Source organism: Euprymna scolopes, chromosome 13, assembly GCF_053919585.1.
Source record: "Euprymna scolopes isolate OS-2025 chromosome 13, ASM5391958v1, whole genome shotgun sequence".
Taxonomy (NCBI): domain Eukaryota; kingdom Metazoa; phylum Mollusca; class Cephalopoda; order Sepiida; family Sepiolidae; genus Euprymna; species Euprymna scolopes.
In genome coordinates, this window is record NC_136494.1 from 137313529 (window position 1) to 137336904 (window position 23376).

Genomic DNA, 23376 nt, shown 5'->3' on the forward strand with positions numbered 1-23376 from the left:
AATATTCCTTTGACAATTCCTCCTTTGGTGAAAGATGGTTCAACCCATCTAGGAATAATGCCGCTCGCATATATACATTTAGCCATAAAGATTCAGGTATTCTAAAGTAATTATATTTGTATGAGGTGCCTTCAATAACTTTAAAGATTGTTTTTGTACAGGCATTTAAAATTGTTGTAGATTCATTAAAATTCAGCATGTTATTGCTATACACCTTATAAAATGACTGACCAACTTTCATGATTTCATGCTCAAATGAGAAGCTATAACAGGAATTGGAAACATCTTACTAAAACCTGATTGTCACAACTGATGAATTGCAAAAATACAATGTGGACGTGAGGACACTTTAAAAGAACGATATGCAAATATCAAATTAGTTGATGTCATGCTAAGTCATTCCCTTTTTCTCGTATTTGCTTCATTATTTCTTTTATTTTACTTTTATTTTTTAACTAGCGGGAGGAGGCGGCTTTGCCCGGTCGTAAAATACGCTTAAATATGATATTTTAATTTGTCTAGATTTCATATATTTTATTATAGAGTCGTGATTATATGATATAAAATACAATTCGATTTTATACGTGAAAAAAAATGCCACATAAACGTATGGAATGCTTGTGACTGCTTTTAGACCATTTTGCATGAATCGAGCATCAATTTTCGAGTGACATAAGAGATTCATAAAAGACAAGAAGTCTGGTGAGGAATGATGAGAGATGAGAGTTGATTGGTCAAATAAAGAATTTCATGGTTAAAGACCATTGTGTGTCTATAGAGGTAATAAGTTAACAGTTTAATGTTAGTGTGAGAACTGTACACACAATTATGAGTAACTGAAGATGCAGAAGATTTATGCAAAATTTGTCCCAAGGGGGAAGTCCACAACTCCATCGTTGTCACAGAAAATTTGACAAAGATGGGCATCAAGACAGTTCCTCACCCTCCCTATAGTCCAGACCTTGCTCCCTGTGACTTTTGATTATTCTCTAACCCCAAGAAAAACATTAGAGGCTGTCGTTATTGGACAATTGAAAGAGGCTGTGATGAGGGTCATTGGCATGCTCATACAAGAGGAATTCCAGGGGGCTTTAAAAACGATACAAGTGAATAGTGGCAGGAGGAGATTACTTTGAAAAGGACTAGAGTTTTATGTGTGTACTATCAATAAAAGTGTCTATACGAATAAAGTCTGAAAATTTATTGAAGGAATCTCATATATTACTTAACATGACATGAATTCATTTTTTCTGCTTAAGCTTTTCTAAGGTTTAGGCAAGCGATTGTCATCTGTTTAAACTAAATGTCGAATTCATTTACGATGATCAGACATCAATATTATGTGTAAATTAACTTTTTAAATAAAAGCATGTAATTCAAGATAATTTTCGTTCGTATAAAAACTATGTTTTTTTTCATTTTTTCAATTTGTCCTACATTTTCTGTTTTAGAAAATCAACTCCCGATCAAATCATCTACAACTCGAGTCAAGGAAATGAAATTCGAGAGAAGTACATGTACAACAACACCATTCTCAGCATAGGACCCACAGTTGAACATCTTTATGAGGTAAATTGCTTGGAAAATGTTAAAGTAACAACTTTGATAGAGAAGAACCATTGTATTTCATATATGAATATTTCTTTAAAACAAAACTTTGTTCGTGGAAATTTCTACAGAGGAAGAAAAGAGGATTCTTAATAGAGTTTTTAGCTAGACGAGGCTTTACTGTGAATGTTTTATAGAAGAAACCAGATATTGGAGCTAAGTGGAAAGAGAAAGACTAGCAAAGTCTCTTCTATGGGACAGCGATTGTAGGGAAAAGAAGCGGACATCTCCACTAGATTTCAAAGTCGATTTTGTGCTTTGTCTTATGTGGCAACAGTACTTAATATTATGGCGTGCTCAAGGTCGTAATGAAGACAATCAAGAAGATATTGATTATAATATTTTCGAAATGCTGCCATAGATATTTGTGTCACCTTCAAGGATATCAGTGAATGATTTTAGAATATGATCTCGAAGCTCATTTATGCGGATCAAGGAAAAGTAGTTTTTCTTTCTCTCTGACTCAACACCAGCTTAAAAGTCTCTCGCTTCTGCTCCACTACACACCAGCCGTAAACAACTATTTCTTTTTCGGCTGCACTCCTTCTTCTCCCTCCATTTTACACGTTTATCTCCTTCGACGCCAACTTCGTTTCCCCACCACCACGTGCTGTCTTTTTTTTCTTTTTCTTCAAATGCAAGCCCGAGCACACTTGCTAATTTGCATATGTGTTCAAACGCTGCTCCTACTGCTAATATAATCACTTGCCAGCCATTCTTCAGCTGTTGCTGATATTTTCATACGCGCTCATATGCGTTTTGTTACATTCACAATACACAGTAAACTGATCTGTACGGATCCATTGAAGACTAATCTCTTATACTTAAAAAAAATTGAAAAAGAAAACTTTCGAAATTTTCCAATTTTTTAACCAAAACATAAGTAGCTTTGAAAGATGAGTTAGTCCCGATTGCAGTTTCTTAAGCATTTATGATTGGAATGCTATCTGAACCAGTTGTTCCAGTGATATCCGGGTTATTGATAAGTTTGGCAGAATCTCGGACATTTATTCAAGTACATTGGAAAAATAATATCTCTAAAATCCTACACTAAATTTGTGAACAATGAAACTGGCCGAAACAACAACTTTATATATAGTTACTTAATATTTTATAGTTTGTTTTATAATAGAGCGAGATACGAGTTACAAATGTGTAACAAATAAATGTTACCAAACGCAAGATAAATTACTCTTCTACTTGCCTGTATAAGTTTTGTTTTAACTGATTTTAAAGTTTGTTTAAGTGTAAAACGCAAATAATGAAAAGCGCTTAATTAAATTGAAAATGAGCATGATGCTATGATGTTCTTGCCTTTCAAGTCCCGAGAATCGGATCGGTGAAAAACTCGAAATAAAAAAATTGAAAATATTGACAGAAAATTACCAAATAAATGTCACCGTGACATTTATTATGTAGATTTCTGTCAGTGTTTTCATTTCTTTTCGATATTTTGACCGATTTTCGGGACTCCAAAGGCAATAACATCATGATCCCATATTTGTTATAGTTTCAACTGAAGCGCCCAACAAAACTTGCGTATTACACTTAAAACACACTTTAAAATCAGTTAAAAAAACAAAAATTTTACAGATAGGTAGAAGAATAACTTATGTTGCCTTTGGTAATATTTATGTTTTTTATATAATTGTTTTGTTGCCACTTTTTTGTACCATAGTCTATTGTAAAAAAAAAAAAAAACCCCGACTATTTTAGTTTATTCAGCAAAAACATAATTCACTGTTTCCTAACTGGTGTTTTCTCGGTTTTTTTTTAACAAAAATTCTAGGTAAGAAATCGAGGCGATAGCGACATCTCGACGAGTCGTCTCACCATTAAATGGCCAAGTTACGATGTCAATGGAAACTCCCTTTTAAAATTACGAGGATTACCGGAGATTATATCCGGAGAAGGGTCTTGTAAAACACAGGAAATTACACCAACTGATACGGTAAGCATTTACATCGTTTATTTCATGCAATATCACCATTTCTTAAATGCTAGTAGATTTCCACATTTCAAGCACTTTAATTTACTAATTTGTCTGACTGAGTAAATGAATAGCCCTATTTAAATACAATATGATTTCCGCCTCTATTGGTTATCTATTTGAAACCTCAATTGGTTTAGCACCGGACACTAAGCATAGGAGTTTGGGTTTCAAATCTCGCTATTGCTAGCCTTTTTTGATGAGCTGTAGAGACACTGAAAATGCGTGTGTGTGTGTATATATATATATATGCAGAACACGATCATTCATTTAATTTAGATCATGCGAAAATTATAAAATGCGTGCTAGATAGAGCTAAAAGAAGACTTTTAGAGTCAGCACTAATATTAAACACTAATACTATTACGCAAAGAAAGGGCTTCTACCATTTAGCCCCTAGTATAGGGAAAATAATAATCAAAGAACAAAACATCAAAACAGATCCTGGTTAACCGTTTTTCATTAATCCTTAAATAATTCAACAAAATGAATAAGTTTAGAGAGAGAGAGAGAGAGAGAGAGAGAGAGAGAGAGAGAGAGAGAGAGAGATAGAGAGAGAGAGAGAGAGAGAGAGAGAGAGAGAGAGAGAGAGAGAGAGAGAGAGAAAAGTGTACATATTTATTTAACGTATTTTAAAAGTGTATATATAGACATTGAACAACCCAACCTTCCCATACACACAGTTTCCTTCCCGATATAGGTAGGATTCTAACACTGTTTCCTTTTCATTTTCGTATGATCTATGATCGTTTTCTTTTTTTTGCATTTTTCCTTTTAATATCCTGAAGATGTCCTCTGCAATAGGGACGAAACGTTGATCATTTCATAAATTCATATACAGGGTGACCCCAAAATAACGGGCCCCAACTTTAATTAGGCCCCGTTTCTTAGTGTTTTGTCCGAATGAAATGAAACTTTGGTCATAACTAGTTTATTATATTCAAAACATCACATCAAAACACAAGAGTCTTTGGTCTTTTCTTCTCCGTTCTACAGCATATGTTCTAGATGGCCTCCATTTAGCTTTTGTTTTTTTTTGGTCACCCTGTATATATATATATATATATATATATATATATATATATATATATATATATATACATACATATGTTTTTTTTTATTGTACAACCTCAAGTATTAACTTCGTCCATTACAATTGTTTCTGCAGACAGAGGATTCACTGTCTGCTTCGTCAGATGGTAAAAGTCAAAATTAAATAGACCGCTCAGCAAATAGAAAAGATATCCAACAAGATCGGAAAAAGGAATAATTCTGTCGTGTTCAAGCGGTCTATTTAATTTTGACTTTTACCATCTGACGAAGCAGACAGTGAATCCTCTGTCTGCAGAAACAATTGTAATGGACGAAGTTAATACTTGAGGTTGTACAATAAAAAAAAACATATATATGTGTGTATATATATGTGTGTATATATATATATATATATATATATATATATATATATGTGTGTGTGTGTGTGTGTGTGTATGTGTTTGTGTGTGTGTGTGTTTAAGTGCGTTGATAACATACACTCTATACATAAAACAGTAGATATACGCATGGTTGTGTGTATGTGTAAAATATTTAACCGATAAACTCTTATTCTACTGGTCAGATAAAACTGAAATTAACAGAAAATACTAATCATACACTAAGGATGATGTATGATAGGTAAAATCTTTATTTGGATGAATGAATAACGGATATAAAAATATGTCAACGAGTTGAAATGCAAAATGTTCATTTCAAATTGCCGACAAATTTCTGTTACTTTTGCGTATGCGCAATTCCAAAGGAGCTTGTAGTGGTTTAATTTTTAATCTTTCTTATCTATCTAGCGATAAATCAAACGTCAAGAAAGGTAACTGTAGCGTTAAATGTTTTGATTTTGATTCTAGCTGATGGCACCCGAGTCATTTTTTTTAAATCAGTATTATATATTAGGTAAAATATAATAGTTAATAGGGAATTGGCTCTGTAATAATAAAAACGATACCTGCATGAATTAAAATATATTTAAGCGCATTTTAGAACCGAGGAAGGCCGTCCCCACGCTAATATGTAATAAAATATAATGTCGTGCAGACTAGATGTATAAAAAAAAAACAAAAAAAAGCAATAACAACAAAAGAACAAACAAATTAAACAACGGAAAAATTCATCAAAAACGAGAGATTTACCAACTTTGTTCCAATCAACGGGAGTCATATCTTTCTTTGAAGACTTTTTTTGATCTAAACGAAACGGGTAAGTCTTGGTTTTGCATTCCTTTTGTTTATCTATCTATCTATCTATCTATCTATCTATCTATCTATCTATCTATCTATCTATCACACACACACACACACACACACACACACATATATATATTAATCAAATAAATAAGTTTAAATGTATTGAACTGAAATAACCTAAATAAAACATTGTTTTTTTTTTTCAAATGAACACATACGTAGAGCTTTTAAAGTAAGGGAGGGGATAGAACATTGCGCTAGCCAAAATTGTTTAATTGATGTCAGTTTGCCGACGGTCACTTTCCAAATGTTATAATTTTATTTATCTATGCATGTGTTTATATAATTTTTTATTTTACATTTTATTTTATTTTACTTTATTTAGCTTTTTTTAAAAAAATAATTATAACCATTGTTAAACTCTGGATCAGACAATTGACGTTGGAATTTGTTGGTGTCCATAAAATTTAATTTTGCCTGACGAAATTAAATGTATTAACCACGTCTGTATATTGAAATGCGTTTTTGTCAACTTTTTTCCCTATAGAATGACGTCGTGATTCCCGGAGTGCGAAAGAAACGGGAATCTGAATCTAACGAAATATTTACATTGGTAAGAACGGTTTGTCTTGATTATTTTTCATTCCTGTCCATTACAAAGCGATATTGTAACCAAACGCAACCTTGAAACTTGGTTTACAGAAAACTTCGGCAGATTGAATAGATTCAAATGTATGTAATAATAGTTGATTCAAATTACTAGGTACCTTCAATAAGTTTCCATACTTTTTTGTACAGACATTTAAAATTGTCGTAGATTTTGAAAATTTCGTATATTATTGCTATACATCTTATACGATAACTAACAATTGTTTAAGATTTCAGGTTCCAATGAACAGCTACAGCAGAAATTGGAATACACCCTACTAAAGTTGGAGTGTCACATCTAGTGAATTGCAAATATGCAATCTGTACGTTAGTGCGCTTTAGAAGAATAGAAGAATGATATGTAATATAATTCTATTTGAAACTTGATAAAATGCCTCAGAAATGTATGGAATGCTGAAGACCACTTTGGGCCATCTTGCATGAATCGTTCATCAATTTTTGAGTGACATAAGAGATTCAGGGAGGGCAGAGAATCAGTGAGGTGTGTTGAGAGTTCCTCGCGAATAATTGTGTGTACAGTTATCACACTGGCATATAACTGTTCACTTATTGTTTCTATAGACACACGACAGTCCTCATCTATGAAATTCTTTATTTGGCCAATCAAATCTGGTGTTGTGACTTCTTTACTCCTCCCACACTTTTCATTATTCTTCACAGACTCCCCGCCTTCCTTGAATCACTTATGCCACTAAAAAACTGGATTCATGCAGATAGTCTAAAAACAGTTTGACGCGTTTTAAACAGAAAATTCAAGAGTCTACGACAATTTTAAATGCATGTACAAAAATGTCTGAAAAACTATTGAAGACACCTCGTATATATATATATATATATATATATATATATATTCTCAAAAATCCAGACAATAAAATTGTGTATTTTGAAATGCGTTACAATTGTTTCATAACCATTCAAAAATATTCCAAAACAGCTACTCTTCAGACGGCAAAATACACCATTTATACATATATGAATACATTCATATTGTCTATTTTAACAGAACGAGCAGTTGTGCCTACCTCCTCCCTACTCTTATATTTACTTATTTCTTTTTATTTTTCGATAGCCTTCGAATTTTGTAATCGCCTCATTTTCATATTTCTACTTTTTCAATGATATTTCAACCAATTTAGTCTTAATTTAATCTCTTGTGTGTTTTTTTATTTAATAATTATTTGTATTCCGCTATTCATTTAATTGATTTATTCCTGAAATATTAATCTACTACTTCAAATTCTAGTTTCTACTTATATGTTCCACGATTTCAACCTTAATCTACGATAGTTTCGTATCAACTTTGTTTGCATTTTACGATGTACTAATTAATTTTGCGTAACATGTTATTTCTTAAGAAGGAAATGTAATTAAAAGGCTAATTTAAATAGTATTAATTGAAATTTATCTTCACCAATACTGGTTATCAATAATTTAAATTTTAAATTTATCCTTTCAATTCTTATCATTATCTAAGTATTTTATTTTAATTTTTTCATCTTTCCTCTTCATTATCATTCGTAAAATCTTTATGTTTTAAGGGAGATAACTCTGTTTTATCAATTTTTTAATTCATTTATTGAAATTACAGGTATTCATATTTTAATATTTTGACTTTAGTATTTATTAATCACCTTTGTTTAATTGTAAACTTATAGTTCTAACATTATCTTTATAACAATCTCAGTTCAATTTTTCACTTAGTTTTCTTCAACTTTGTATTCTGATTAAATTCATTTAAATCTATCCCAATCTGTTTGTTTCCTGCAGTTATTAGTCTTAGTTTTTTTTGTTTTTTGTTTTTTTTTTAGTTTTTTTCCATTGTTGTGTTATTGAAATTATTCGGGTGTTATTTTATTACAAATATTGAAATTAAAATTACTTTTATTTGGCCTATTTATGTTATAATTATTTTAGTTTTTATATGTTAATGATTTAATAATTGATTCATTTATTGCACCATTTTAAAATTTTAGTATAAAATTTAACATTCTCTTTCAACACTTAAGTATTTACCCTCAACATATTTCCCTTTAAAATTCATTTTAATCAGATTTTACGTGTGATAACAGGAATCTATTTCTATGAAGACAGCTTTGTATAACATCTAACTTTTTGTTTAAAATTTCCGCTTCAGAATTCACTATGTGGTATGCTTCCAGTAAACATAGATTACATCCTTTTGATTTACTCGGTTTATACTTTCTAGCCTTATCTACTATTGACCATTTTAGTTTAAATTATTTTCTATTCTTACGTAGTTCCCTAACCTAATCACATAATACAGATGTGTTCCTCTTCTTATTTTTAATAATAATTTTTTCTATCCTTATTTCTATCATTATCCTAATCCCGATTTGGTTCATTCTCTGACCCAATGTTAAATGATGCAACATAGTTTCGGTATCTGTCCTTAAAAACATTAAGTTTCCCCTAAGTATATCTCTTTTTACTATTATCTACCTTAACTTCACATTTGTATACAATTTTAGAAATTAAGCAATTGCTCTCCAATGAACAATCATTAGTAATATTTTCTATCCTAATTTAGTTCATCTATTTTAATTGTATTATTATTCACTATTTTGTTTATTTTATCATTATTAGAACCTAGATCGGCAGCGGTTGAGAATAAAAGTTTAACTTTGTTCCTATTAATTATTTTACATAATATATTTTTAGGGGGCGATTTCTTATCAATTATTTTGTATAACTCTTTATAGATATTATTTTATATATGTTCACTGAAAGGAGGGTTAAACCAGACTTGTTTTTGCATCTATTTCTCTTATTCTTAATAGCAAATCTATTAAATGTTTCTTCATTTAATTCTTTTTATTCTTCTTATAATTTTTCTACCTATTGTTATTCTTTATATTTCGTCTTCCTTTCGTTGCCATGTTATATGATATTGTGTAGTTTGTTCTGCTTTTTTCATTATCCATCTCCTTTATGTATTTGATTTTTTCTTGATATCCTGATTTAATTAAAGCTTCACTATAATAATCATTATTCTTATCGAATACATTCTCATTTTTTGTAACCTGAATGTTCTGCTGGAGATAATAGTTTTTTTTCATACACTTAGGCTAATTGGATTTATATTCTATATAGAATAGTATTTTATCTTGTTTGTGAACGGTTCATAAGTATTGTCGTTGATATTTAGAGTTATATCTAAAAAATTCACTATTTTACAATTGAAGTCCAGTGTTATTTGAAACTTAAGTTCATTAAAAAAATAGCTTAATTTTCTTTCTAGTTTTTTTTTGTGTAATTCGATCGCTTAAATTAACTAAAAATAATGCATCATCTTTATATAGCCCTCTCTTTAAGAATGGCATTTTTATACATCTCCTTTTGTACACACACACACACGCACACACACACACACACACACACACACACACATATATATATATATATATATATATATATATATATATATATATATATATATATCGCGAGATCGCGATCGCCCAGTCGCTTGATCACTGCACATCGGCATTTAATAATATTTATGCCTTTATAAATGCGTTATTTTACTTTAATATCCTTCTGGTTTTCAATGGAATGTGCTCTTACGAACTCGTAGCTCTTGTGTTCATTCGACGTAAATAACCCCGACAAATCTGACAAGCACCAAATTCCCAACCCTTCATTGTAGATATCCTAGTTGCGAGAAAGTATTCAAATCTAATGGTTTATTTCCTTGAATTACTAGGCTTTGGAAATCCTACCCTGTTTTCTGCTTCCTTCAACGTTTAAATTTAAATGTACTGCAAGCAGACCTCTTGCTTCTCAACTTCCTATATACAGGATGTCCAAAAAGTCACTGACGGATTTCGAACTTTAATAGATTCTTTATTTTTAATGATACCTTTCTGTAAGTTTTATACAATCTTACGAAGACATTGACAAATGAAATAAAATACAAAATTGAAACAATCTTTATTTATGAAATGATTTATGTCTTTTAAATGTTACTCATTTTCAGCTTCGTATAATTGTGCTCTTTCCAAAACATTATTCATGACAGATTGCAGAATCTCTGGATTGCGATTTAACTCCTTTTTCTTCAATTCTTGCAGGGTTTGGGGTTTGTTAACATAGACTCTTTCACAATGTTTCGAATTGTGTTGTGACTTGGGCTATCTCTTACATGAAAATGCCGTCGATAAGCTCTTTGAGTCAAAACAATTGACCCCTGATTTAGGTAAAAATAATTTTTCAATGCTCTATTGTCCTGAATGACTTTTCATAACATTATCTGTAAAATTTTTGAAATGGAGAAAAAAATCATCATTAATGGTAAAATAACAAAGATTTTCGACCTTCAGTGACTTTTTGAACATCCTGAACCCCTGTAGACACGGCTCTAAATGTTAGCTATTTACGTCATAGTGGGGATAGTCTTTGAGGTGAATAAATCACGCTACTACATGAATGAACAGAATAAAAGAGTTGGTCATTTGAGTTATTATACGTGAATCAAATGTCCTTTCTGTAGGTTGTAGAAAAAGCAGTCTGAAAAAAAAAACAAAAAAAAAAAACACTGACGTCTATTGACTTTCAGGAAGTTTGTCTTTATCGTTTACCACTTCCGATGTTTTTCTTTGTGTGTTTCTTGCAGAGTTGCACAGACATGTGGTGTACTATTATCACCTGCAACCTCGGCTCTTTAGCCAAAGGAGAGAGCATACTTGTCTTGATCAAATCGAAACTACTCACCAGCACGCTTCTAAGGGTAAGTCACCTACAGTTTTGCTTTTGTGAAAAAGATAAATCTTTGATCCTTTTATTAATTTAGTCTTTATACACGTTCAGATTTGAATATTTTATCATAATTCTATATAGAGCTACAGAGGTCAAAACTGAGGTATATTATTCGATATTAGGTTACGTTAAAGTCTTAACTATTCTGACAATAACATTCGTTTTCCTTGAAATACAATTTCTAATCATATAAGCAATCATTTTATGTGCCTTAGTAATTATAGGTGATAGAAAAACAAGATTATGACATTATTAAATATTGTATGAGATTGGATAACAAAAAACTGTTCCATAGAAAAATAAAATCATGACATTTAAATTTAGTGATTTACAAGCAGAAAGACCCAACGTTGCATGAAATTGAATGAGGACCAATGAATATTTCACGCTTCTAATATTTTTATTGCAGTGAAGTCGTCATTTGTTTAATCAATTCGATTGATTGCCTGCTCTAGTCGGAGATCCACCGCTTTGCATTGGGAGGAAGCTACACATGCTTTCCCATAGGGATTTACTCCACAATACATTGTACTCTACATTGCACTGTAGAGAACCTACCGTTCTAAAATTGTTTTAATATAATGCCTTAAAGTTTAAAATACAAAAGTCAAGTATCAAGGTTTAATTATATCCTAAATAAAACATTCATTTCGACCGTGCTCCTATCGTATCAAAGAACACATTGTTGATTACATATGCTGGGCACTTCTGCTTGTGTTGAGTAAAAACTCCTTAAAAGTACTTTTGAGGTTAGGTTGTATCACTGTGTTAATGTTGGTAAAAATCGGACTGTTCTTTCTTTAATCAGATTTTTTATCATGAATTTTCGATATTTATCGGAGGCATTCCGGTACAAAACCTATCTAAGAACACTCCCAGACACATGAAGTACATTAGTGTGAAATTGAATCAAATCGGCCCAACTATTTCGGAGTTCATAGGGAAAAACTTAACATACACAATCGCACACACATACAAAATGCCTTTGATATATACATAGAGATTTTATTACCAGACACACTTCAGAATTTCATATATGATTCTTTTATCTTATCAAGTGGTTTAAATTACTCGGTTAAATTTTATAGACATCATTTGACAGTGTTCGGTGTATGATATTTTTTGTTTTTTATGTTTACAATGATTCTTCCATCATTATTAAAAACAAAATCTAGAAGACTCACTTCTCCACCAATCTATAAATCTTGTTGCATGTACGTAGACATTCTGTTATTCTGATACGCGTTCTTGATAAAGACTGAAATATGGACGAAATATAGTAAAGCAAATCATATTCCTGTGCTAATGAAATTTTTTTTATTAATTTGTAATTTTTTTTATATAATTCATTTAATCTTTTGAAGAGCATTTATACACACGTGTATTATTAATAATAAATTTATAACTTAAAATATTGCAGCATTAGGATTTAAAAAAAAATTCAATTTAACATTATATTCACTTTAATAATATAATTGTATTGAGTGTTTAACACTCACACACACACACACACACACTTATTAATAAATTATATATATATATATATATATATATATATATATATATATATATATATGTATATATATATATATATATATATATATATATATATATATATATATATATATATATACGGGAATATTTCACAGAATGATGCATACATTTAATCAACAAATATGTTTTATAAAGCTGAAAAATATTTGAGATAGTACAGAAACAGTTTTGGAATAAAAACCAATAACACGCAGATAATGTAAAGGTCTATTAACATTTCTATTAAAATAGTGTCCATTGTATTAACTACTTGATCGTTACACATACACACACGCACACACACACACACACACACACACACACACACACACACACACACACACACACACACATATATATATATATATATATATATATATATATATATATATATATATATATATATATATATATGAAGCTCCCTGATTATATCTAAGCTATTATATTATTTTCAGATGGGGTATCTTGACACTCATATGATCATTTCTGAAGCTAAACTCGTGGTGACGTCGATTCCCTACGATCTCGTTTTAGATCCGAACGACTTTCCATCGCCCTCAAAAGAGGTAAGTAATAAGCGAATTCTTTATATTTCATGGAATAAAAAACAATAAAAAAAACAGTTTCCTTTCGAAGAGATAAGTTAATGACGTCATTCCTGATCGTTTTATGTTCTGCTTAAGATCCTTACAAAAGTTATCTCCACAACTTTTAGTTTTTATTCACAGCGTTTTATTTTTTACTTAAGAATACATTTATTTTATATTTAATTTATTTTACTCTGCTTTTAAATTTGTTTTGATTTTCTTGATCTATGCAAATAAATCTTTGTTTATTTTACTCTTTTTTTAAAGATGTATCACTTCCATACATAAAGGAAAGAATGTCCAACGAACACTACGTAAACAGTCGTTACTCTTTAAACGAAGGGAAGCAGATGTGGGACACATAATGTGTATTTGTGCACACGTGGGCTATCACCAGTGAGCGATCAAGAAAGGAATCAAGAAATGAAAATATTTTTACATACGTGCGCAGTCTCGTCTTAACGCTTTGATCGTCGCCATCCACGTGTATATCCGTTGATTCCTTAGTTGCTGTCATCTTCCGTGAACCCAGGACGAATACAATTCATGCATGAAAGCATATAGATATTTTTGGCAGTTTTAAAGGTTTTATTGCGGAGAGAATTTCGCTTACGAGGGGAAAGACCGCGCCATTTATTCTCTCGAAAAGATAGGCTAAAGTTCTTACTCAATTTTCGTACTTAGTTGAAAAATAGTAGACGAACGGACAAGTCTCGAGGAAATTTGTTTTAGATTTCTACATTATCGGCACTTGTGATCCGCGAATCGTTGTGATCATATATGTAATCTTGTTAGCTTCTAGCGTCTTTTGTCTGGGGAGGTGATCTCTGAATCTTCAAGCCGTTCATCGCCAGGCCAACCCTACATGTGCTTAATGTAATACTTCCGATATTTATACTAGTAAACATAATCTTTACTTACTGCCGTAGGGTCCAAATATGTAACAGATGGATATTAAGATTATTTTTTTCATTTATTATACAAACATGTTTAGATTATGTGATCTTGTTCTCAAAAGCCGTTTAGTTTATCTCGCTTCTTAAATATTTGAGTCCTCTATTTCTAAATAATTTTTTGACTATTTTACTCTGTCTAAAAAACATGATTATTTTATTTTATTCCGTTTTGAAACCGAGTGTAGATTGGTTTCAAAGCTTTGAAACAGTCAATTTCGCACCCAGAATTTTACTTTATAAAACAATTCTCTGTGTAGGCAAGATTTCTAATTTGCGTGCTTGTTTACACTGATTTTAAGTCTGATTTTAAAAATATTTAGAACTGAAATTTATGCACGTTTCATAAATTTATGCACGTTTCATAAATTTATGCACAACGTTTGTACATTTACGTAAATGTAAAATAAAATAAATAATTTTCAGACGTTCTAATCTCCTGACAAATTATCATAGATTATTAATTCTTAACATTTCGTTTCAGAATTTGAAAAAAATCCGTGCTAATTGCTAGGTTTGATATAAAAAATTTCGACTAGAATTTTATTAACTTTCAAAAGATGCACCTGAAGAAGATTGGATATTACATCGATTAAAACGTTGTTAATATAACAACAACGAAAGGAGTAGTAGCTTTGATAATCTAAACAATACTAATCTTAAAATACGGTTCCAAACGTTTGAAGTTCAAAACCTCAATCCTATAAGGAATTAACAAAAATGGCCGAAAACGTTTTCATTTCCTTCATTTAAATGTTTACAATGATTCCATGTTTGAAAAAGAAATCGTAATAACATTTTTTATCGTATAGGAACAATTTTTTATAGGATATGTTCATTGGGATTACGATATCAATTTCGACAAATCAGGTTTTTAGGTGTCTTAGTTATTAGGATATTCAAATATAAATAGGCATATATCACTATGAATTATTGACTAAAGAAAAATGAAATCGACTGTTTTCATTATTGTTATCTGAAACCTTACAACACATACGCGTTCGCCATCTTTAATTGACTCTACGTGGAACTGATAAGCATCATTGTAAAATCTCACGCAAGAATTCACAGTCCTCCCCTAACTATGCGTCCTCTGATTTTAACCTTTTCCAAGCCATGAATTTGTTTTTGAAAGGGGAGTGTTTCCCAGATGATGCCGCATTCGTCCTCGAAATCATGTTGTTGTTAAGAGACCAAATTAGTGTGTTCTACAAAAAAACCGATCCCCAGAGCTGCATTAAACGATGGGGTCAATGCATAACTCTATGTGTTTCTTATCTAGAGAAAAATTGCCAAGTTTCGTTGCTCTGTTTCTATTAGAAGTGCGTCAGGGATATTACTTATTGAAACAAGTTCATCGTCCATATCTCTAACTTATATGCATGTTCGGCATCTTTAATTGACACCACGTGGTACGAGCCCGCATTCTTGTAAAATATTGCGCTAGAATTCACAATTCGCCTCTTTAGAAAACTCTGACTACGTGTGTTCATGACGGCCTTAGGTATCGCTGAACCCTAACTGAGGACAGAGAAGCTTGTGATTTTTATTGAGGTCATAACTACGTAAGCCCAGCCCGCTTACGAATGCATAAATATTCAGAATTAGGGTGTTTATTTGAAATCAATTGGAATAACTAATGTTGTTAAATGACGTCGGGCACACTTACTCTTAATAGAATGGGACTTTTTAAAATTATGCTATAAAACATTTATTCTTCTAAAATCTTTTGGGTCTCTCATGCTTGAATTCTTTTTTTGTTTTTAGGTTCGAACGTTGATAAATCCCCAAAAATTGGTTCCAAAAGATCGGCCAATTCAGATTTGGGTGATCATTGTATCCGTGGCAGCCGGTATCTTGCTCTTGTTCCTAATAATTGTATTACTTTGGTGGGTAAGTAAATCACTTTTCTGTTAAAGATTTTCGTTTCCATTGGCGCAATGAATATTATCAATAAGACTTGCTAAACTTATTCAATATTTTATTATTGTTTTAAACACATTATCACATTTGTTTTAATTACATATCTGAGTCTTTTCATATTTCGTCCGCTCACGCTCTCTCTCTCTCTATATATATATATACGTATATCATTTCCTCTTTGTATATTCAGCAGTTCATACCTACCTATTCATACCAATGCGCTCATAAATATCTATGAATCTTAATATATATATATATATATATATATATATATATATATATATATATATATATATATATATATATATATGATCAATTTGTTCATATTTATCGAACTAACCACCTCTCTCTAAGCACACACACACACACACACACACACACACACACACACACACACACACACACACACACACACACACATATATAGTCCAGGTAAAGAATGTATTCGTGGGATAAAATCCAAACAATATCCACTACCTTTATATAATAGTACTCAATAGCAAGAGTAGATATTCATACATTAATATTTATTTGCATAAGAAAAATGTGTGTAATAATTCAAAATGTTTGTAATAATCCAAATATGCGTAATCCATGCCGCCATCTTAGTTTTTATTTGAGAAAAATTGTTTATTTTCTGTTTTATGACGGAGTTAATCACATCAAGAGTGTACCCATTATTGGATAACGTGTTAATGGTTGTTTTTTGTCCGTCATCCAATTTAGATTCTGGACAAATCATGAGAGCACGGTGTGTTAAGGTGCAAATCAAATTAAACTTTCGTTTTTTAGGGAAACATGAATCCCAATATGTATACAGTCCCGTAAACGTTGATTTACGGTTAATTAATGTAAGATAATTGCATGGAGTTTTCGTTATCAATACGTCAAGGAAAGTAGTAGAATTGCTTTCCCCTTGATATGGTATACTTTAAAGACCTTAAACATCGCGCCCTCATGATTTGTTTACAATCTAAACTGGGTAAAGGACTAAAAATCATCACCAGAACATTGTCCAATAATCAGTACCCTCTTGATGTGATTAATCCCGTCATAAAAATAAAAATAAATTTTTTTTCACAAATAAAAACTAAGATGACGGTTTAATGTCCAAGTTACGTTCGTTTAACTTGATTAGGGACAATAAGTGAAAAATTCGTCAAACAGATTAGCTCAGCTGTTGAATATTTTTGTTGAATATGTTGAAATTTTGCCTCCAATGTACAGGTAGTGTTTTCGAAAAAAACATTATTGCTATCCTCTCGAAAGGACGATCTGCCCCCGCATAATATGAATAATGTCATACATCAATTTAAATGCAGTTGAGTAATACGCATGGTTCTGCTTAAAAACCCGCGATGTGAAATGGCTTTCAGGAGTAACTGATTTTCTATTTTAAGTCACGCTTATTCGTTATTTCAACTGAAGGTCTTGGAGACTATTCACGTCCGTATAACGAGACTTTCTCTCTGTAAGCAAAGGGGTTGTCTTTTTAGTTTGGACCTGATTAGTCTCTAAGGCGTTTCCTCTCCATAATTAGCATAACGATAGATTTATTTTAGTCGTTCCCTTCCGATAGCTAAATTTTATTTTAGTCGTTCCCTTCCGATAGCTAAATTTTATTTTAGTCGTTCCCTTCCGATAGCTAAATTTTATTTTAGTCGTTCCCTTCCGATAGCTAAATTTTATTTTAGTCGGTCCCTTCCGATAGCTAAATTTTATTTTAGTTGTTCCCTTCCGATAGCTAAATTTTATTTTAGTCGTTCCCTTCCGATAGCTAAATTTTATTTTAGTCGGTCCCTTCCGATAGCTAAATTTTATTTTAGTTGTTCCCTTCCGATAGCTACATTTTATTTTAGTCGTTCCCTTCCGATAGCTAAATTTTATTTTAGTCGTTCCCTTCCGATAGCTAAATTTTATTTTAGTCGTTCCCTTCCGATAGCTAAATTTTATTTTAGTTGTTCCCTTCCGATAGCTAAATTTTATTTTAGTCGTTCCCTTCCGATAGCTAAATTTTATTTTAGTTGTTCCCTTCCGATAGCTAAATTTTATTTTAGTCGTTCCCTTCCGATAGCTAAATTTTATTTTAGTTGTTCCCTTCCGATAGCTAAATTTTATTTTAGTCGTTCCCTTCCGATAGCTCAATTTTATTTTAGTTGTTCCCTTCCGATAGCTAAATTTTATTTTAGTCGTTCCCTTCCGATAGCTAAATTTTATTTTAGTTGTTCCCTTCCGATAGCTAAATTTTATTTTAGTCGTTCCCTTCCGATAGCTCAATTTTATTTTAGTTGTTCCCTTCCGATAGCTAAATTTTATTTTAGTCGGTCCCTTCCGATAGCTCAATTTTATTTTAGTTGTTCCCTTCCGATAGCTAAATTTTATTTTAGTTGTTCCCTTCCGATAGCTAAATTTTATTTTAGTCGTTCCCTTCCGATAGCTAAATTTTATTTTAGTTGTTCCCTTCCGATAGCTAAATTTTATTTTAGTTGTTCCCTTCCGATAGCTAAATTTTATTTTAGTCGGTCCCTTCCGATAGCTAAATTTTATTTTAGTCGTTCCCTTCCGATAGCTAAATTTTATTTTAGTTGTTCCCTTCCGATAGCTAAATTTTATTTTAACTGTTCGCTTCCGATAGCTAAATTTTATTTTAGTTGTTCCCTTCCGATAGCTAAATTTTATTTTAGTCGGTCCCTTCCGATAGCTAAATTTTATTTTAGTCGTTCCCTTCCGATAGCTAAATTTTATTTTAGTCGTTCCCTTCCGATAGCTAAATTTTATTTTAGTTGTTCCCTTCCGATAGCTAAATTTTATTTTAGTTGTTCCCTTCCGATAGCTAAATTTTATTTTAGTTGTTCCCTTCCGATAGCTAAATTTTATTTTAGTCGGTCCCTTCCGATAGCTAAATTTTATTTTAGTTGTTCCCTTCCGATAGCTAAATTTTATTTTAGTCGTTCCCTTCCGATAGCTAAATTTTATTTTAGTCGTTCCCTTCCGATAGCTAAATTTTATTTTAGTCGTTCCCTTCCGATAGCAAAATTTTATTTTAGTCGTTCCCTTCCGATAGCTAAATTTTATTTTAGTCGTTCCCTTCCGATAGCTAAATTTTATTTTAGTTGTTCCCTTCCGATAGCTAAATTTTATTTTAGTTGTTCCCTTCCGATAGCTAAATTTTATTTTAGTTGTTCCCTTCCGATAGCTAAATTTTATTTTAGTCGGTCCCTTCCGATAGCTAAATTTTATTTTAGTCGTTCCCTTCCGATAGCTAAATTTTATTTTAGTCGTTCCCTTCCGATAGCTAAATTTTATTTTAGTTGTTCCCTTCCGATAGCTAAATTTTATTTTAGTTGTTCCCTTCCGATAGCTAAATTTTATTTTAGTTGTTCCCTTCCGATAGCTAGATTTTATTTTAGTTGTTCCCTTCCGATAGCTAAATTTTATTTTAGTTGTTCCCTTCCGATAGCTAAATTTTATTTTAGTCGTTCCCTTCCGATAGCTAAATTTTATTTTAGTCGTTCCCTTCCGATAGCTAAATTTTATTTTAGTCGTTCCCTTCCGATAGCTAAATTTTATTTTAGTCGTTCCCTTCCGATAGCTAAATTTTATTTTAGTTGTTCCCTTCCGATAGCTAAATTTTATTTTAGTTGTTCCCTTCCGATAGCTCAATTTTATTTTAGTTGTTCCCTTCCGATAGCTAAATTTTATTTTAGTTGTTCCCTTCCGATAGCTAAATTTTATTTTAGTTGTTCCCTTCCGATAGCTAAATTTTATTTTAGTTGTTCCCTTCCGATAGCTAAATTTTATTTTAGTTGTTCCCTTCCGATAGCTAAATTTTATTTTAGTTGTTCCCTTCCGATAGCTAAATTTTATTTTAGTTGTTCCCTTCCGATAGATAAATTTTATTTTAGTTGTTCCCTTCCGATAGCTAAATTTTATTTTAGTTGTTCCCTTCCGATAGCTAAATTTTATTTTAGTTGTTCCCTTCCGATAGCTAAATTTTATTTTAGTTGTTCCCTTCCGATAGATAAATTTTATTTTAGTTGTTCCCTTCCGATAGCTAAATTTTATTTTAGTTGTTCCCTTCCGATAGCTAAATTTTATTTTAGTTGTTCCCTTCCGATAGCTAAATTTTATTTTAGTTGTTCCCTTCCGATAGCTAAATTTTATTTTAGTTGTTCCCTTCCGATAGATAAATTTTATTTTAGTTGTTCCCTTCCGATAGCTAAATTTTATTTTAGTTGTTCCCTTCCGATAGATAAATTTTATTTTAGTTGTTCCCTTCCGATAGCTAAATTTTATTTTAGTCGTTCCCTTCCGATAGCTAAATTTTATTTTAGTCGTTCCCTTCCGATAGCTAAATTTTATTTTAGTTGTTCCCTTCCGATAGCTAAATTTTATTTTAGTTGTTCCCTTCCGATAGCTAAATTTTATTTTAGTTGTTCCCTTCCGATAGCTAAATTTTATTTTAGTTGTTCCCTTCCGATAGCTAAATTTTATTTTAGTTGTTCCCTTCCGATAGCTAAATTTTATTTTAGTTGTTCCCTTCCGATAGCTAAATTTTATTTTAGTCGTTCCCTTCCGATAGCTAAATTTTATTTTAGTCGTTCCCTTCCGATAGCTAAATTTTATTTTAGTCGTTCCCTTCCGATAGCTAAATTTTATTTTAGTCGTTCCCTTCCGATAGCTAAATTTTATTTTAGTTGTTCCCTTCCGATAGCTAAATTTTATTTTAGTCGTTCCCTTCCGATAGCTAAATTTTATTTTAGTCGTTCCCTTCCGATAGCTAAATTTTATTTTAGTTGTTCCCTTCCGATAGCTAAATTTTATTTTAGTTGTTCCCTTCCGATAGATAAATTTTATTTTAGTTGTTCCCTTCCGATAGCTAAATTTTATTTTAGTTGTTCCCTTCCGATAGCTAAATTTTATTTTAGTTGTTCCCTTCCGATAGCTAAATTTTATTTTAGTCGGTCCCTTCCGATAGCTAAATTTTATTTTAGTTGTTCCCTTCCGATAGATAAATTTTATTTTAGTTGTTCCCTTCCGATAGCTAAATTTTATTTTAGTTGTTCCCTTCCGATAGCTAAATTTTATTTTAGTTGTTCCCTTCCGATAGATAAATTTTATTTTAGTTGTTCCCTTCCGATAGCTAAATTTTATTTTATTTGTTCCCTTCCGATAGCTAAATTTTATTTTAGTCGTTCCCTTCCGATAGCTAAATTTTATTTTAGTCGTTCCCTTCCGATAGCTAAATTTTATTTTAGTCGTCCCCTTCCGATAGCTAAATTTTATTTTAGTCGTTCCCTTCCGATAGCTAAATTTTATTTTAGTTGTTCCCTTCCGATAGCTAAATTTTATTTTAGTCGATGCACCGTTTAAATTCGTTTCCTGTACAAAAACAAACAATAACCCCCCCCCCCAAAAAAAAAACCCTCGATTCGGTTTTTAAAAGGGAGGGCGAAATCTGTACGGCCGACTCTACTCACTAATTTATGCAACGTTTTTTTTTAAACCTCCATCGTATGTTTTCCCTCCATTTTTCTTTTTACCATGAATACAAAAAAATCCTCCCGTTTTAATTGCTATAATGAAGTTTTGTACCCCACCAAAATAATGATATATATATATATATATATATATATATATATATATATATATATATATATATATATATATATCTATATATATATATATATATATATATATATATATATAATGTATTTAAATAACAAGAATAATTTCATGTGATTTTATTCATTGCAGTGTGGATTTTTCAAGCGATGGAAGCCCGAAGACATGAAGGAATCCAATGGAGACGCGTTCTAATCGAACAAATCTGAAAAAGAAGAAACGCTAAACTAGAGACGGCCCACTACCAACTAAAAAGATATTAACACACACAAATAAATAAATAAAAAACAACAAAGCAAAGATGAAAAAAAATCTGTGAAATTTATTTCACAAAAATGGAAACAAATGGTTTGTAATTTGCTGGAACTGCGGCCAAAGAAACAAACCAGCCAACACTGCCAGATCAACACTTGAAGAAAATCAACATAAAAACGTTGAAAGTTTTCTTATTACTATTATTCTTCGTATTCTGAAAATTCTTACTTATTTTATAAATATTTGCTTATTACGATATGCAGACTGATATTCTTACTTTAATGCGACTATCCCGTCTACATGTTTACCGATGACAATGACATTTTCAACTGAATTGTAACATACCAATGATAACGACATTATAATACTATCTCTGACGGACATCCAAAGATGCTATTTCAATATTTAATGTAACGGACAGAAGATACTATTTCAAACGATAGAGTGCCAGACCAACAAAAATCCTATTTTAATATTAGTGTAACAGACAGATGAAGATCCGATTTCAAACTCAGGCGTAACAGTTCATTTACAATGCTATTTTCATATCATTTATAACAGACATACGTGTTTGTTATGTTAAAATCAACAATAACATATTGATGAAAATGTTATTTGAATATTTAGTGCAACTGACAGACGAAGATAGTTTATCAAATAAAAGCGTGATAAGCTAATGAAAATGCTATTATAATAGCAAATATGACAGACAGACGTATATGCTATGTCATACTCGAGGATAACAGACCATTGAAAATATAATTTTAATATTTAATGTAAGGGATGAACGAAGATACTATCTCAAACTCAATATTTTATAAAAAGAAGAAACATACGAAAACGCTATTTTAATATTTGTGTGGCGGACAGATCAACAAAATGATATTTCAAACTAACGAAGGAAAGTTAATTTTAAATTTAATTGTCACCAAGCTGACAGATCAACAAAATGATATTTCAAACTAACGAAGGAAAGTTAATTTTAAATTTAATTGTCACCGACGTTATGAAAAAAAGAGAAGTAGGTATTTTTTAACTAATAAATCTTAGAATTAAAATTTCATTTGAATTTTTATGGAATTCAGATCGTAAAAGTGATTATCAGAATATGAAGCAAGGTAAAATATATTTAAAAAAATGAGAAAACAAAACAAAACAAAAAAAACAAACAAAAAAATAGAGACAAAAAACAAATTCTTGTTTTAATGGCGTTCTTTTTTTCGGCA

The 23376-nt window shown here is 31.1% G+C and overlaps 1 protein-coding gene across 3 annotated transcripts in view; it reads left to right on the forward strand.

The window, feature by feature from the left end:
* Positions 1 to 23030, forward strand: part of LOC145292206 (integrin alpha-8-like) — a 506022-nt gene extending 482992 nt beyond the window's left edge. For all 3 annotated transcript variants that reach the window (XM_080138520.1, XM_080138521.1, XM_080138522.1), the window contains exons 26-32: positions 1452 to 1569; positions 3398 to 3559; positions 6380 to 6445; positions 11132 to 11245; positions 13263 to 13373; positions 16115 to 16240; positions 22028 to 23030. In XM_080138520.1, coding sequence (XP_079994646.1) covers positions 1452 to 1569; positions 3398 to 3559; positions 6380 to 6445; positions 11132 to 11245; positions 13263 to 13373; positions 16115 to 16240; positions 22028 to 22090 — 760 coding nt within the window. In that variant the 3' untranslated portion in view covers positions 22091 to 23030. The remainder of the gene's footprint in view (positions 1 to 1451; positions 1570 to 3397; positions 3560 to 6379; positions 6446 to 11131; positions 11246 to 13262; positions 13374 to 16114; positions 16241 to 22027) is intronic.
* Positions 23031 to 23376: the final 346 nt, after the last annotated feature.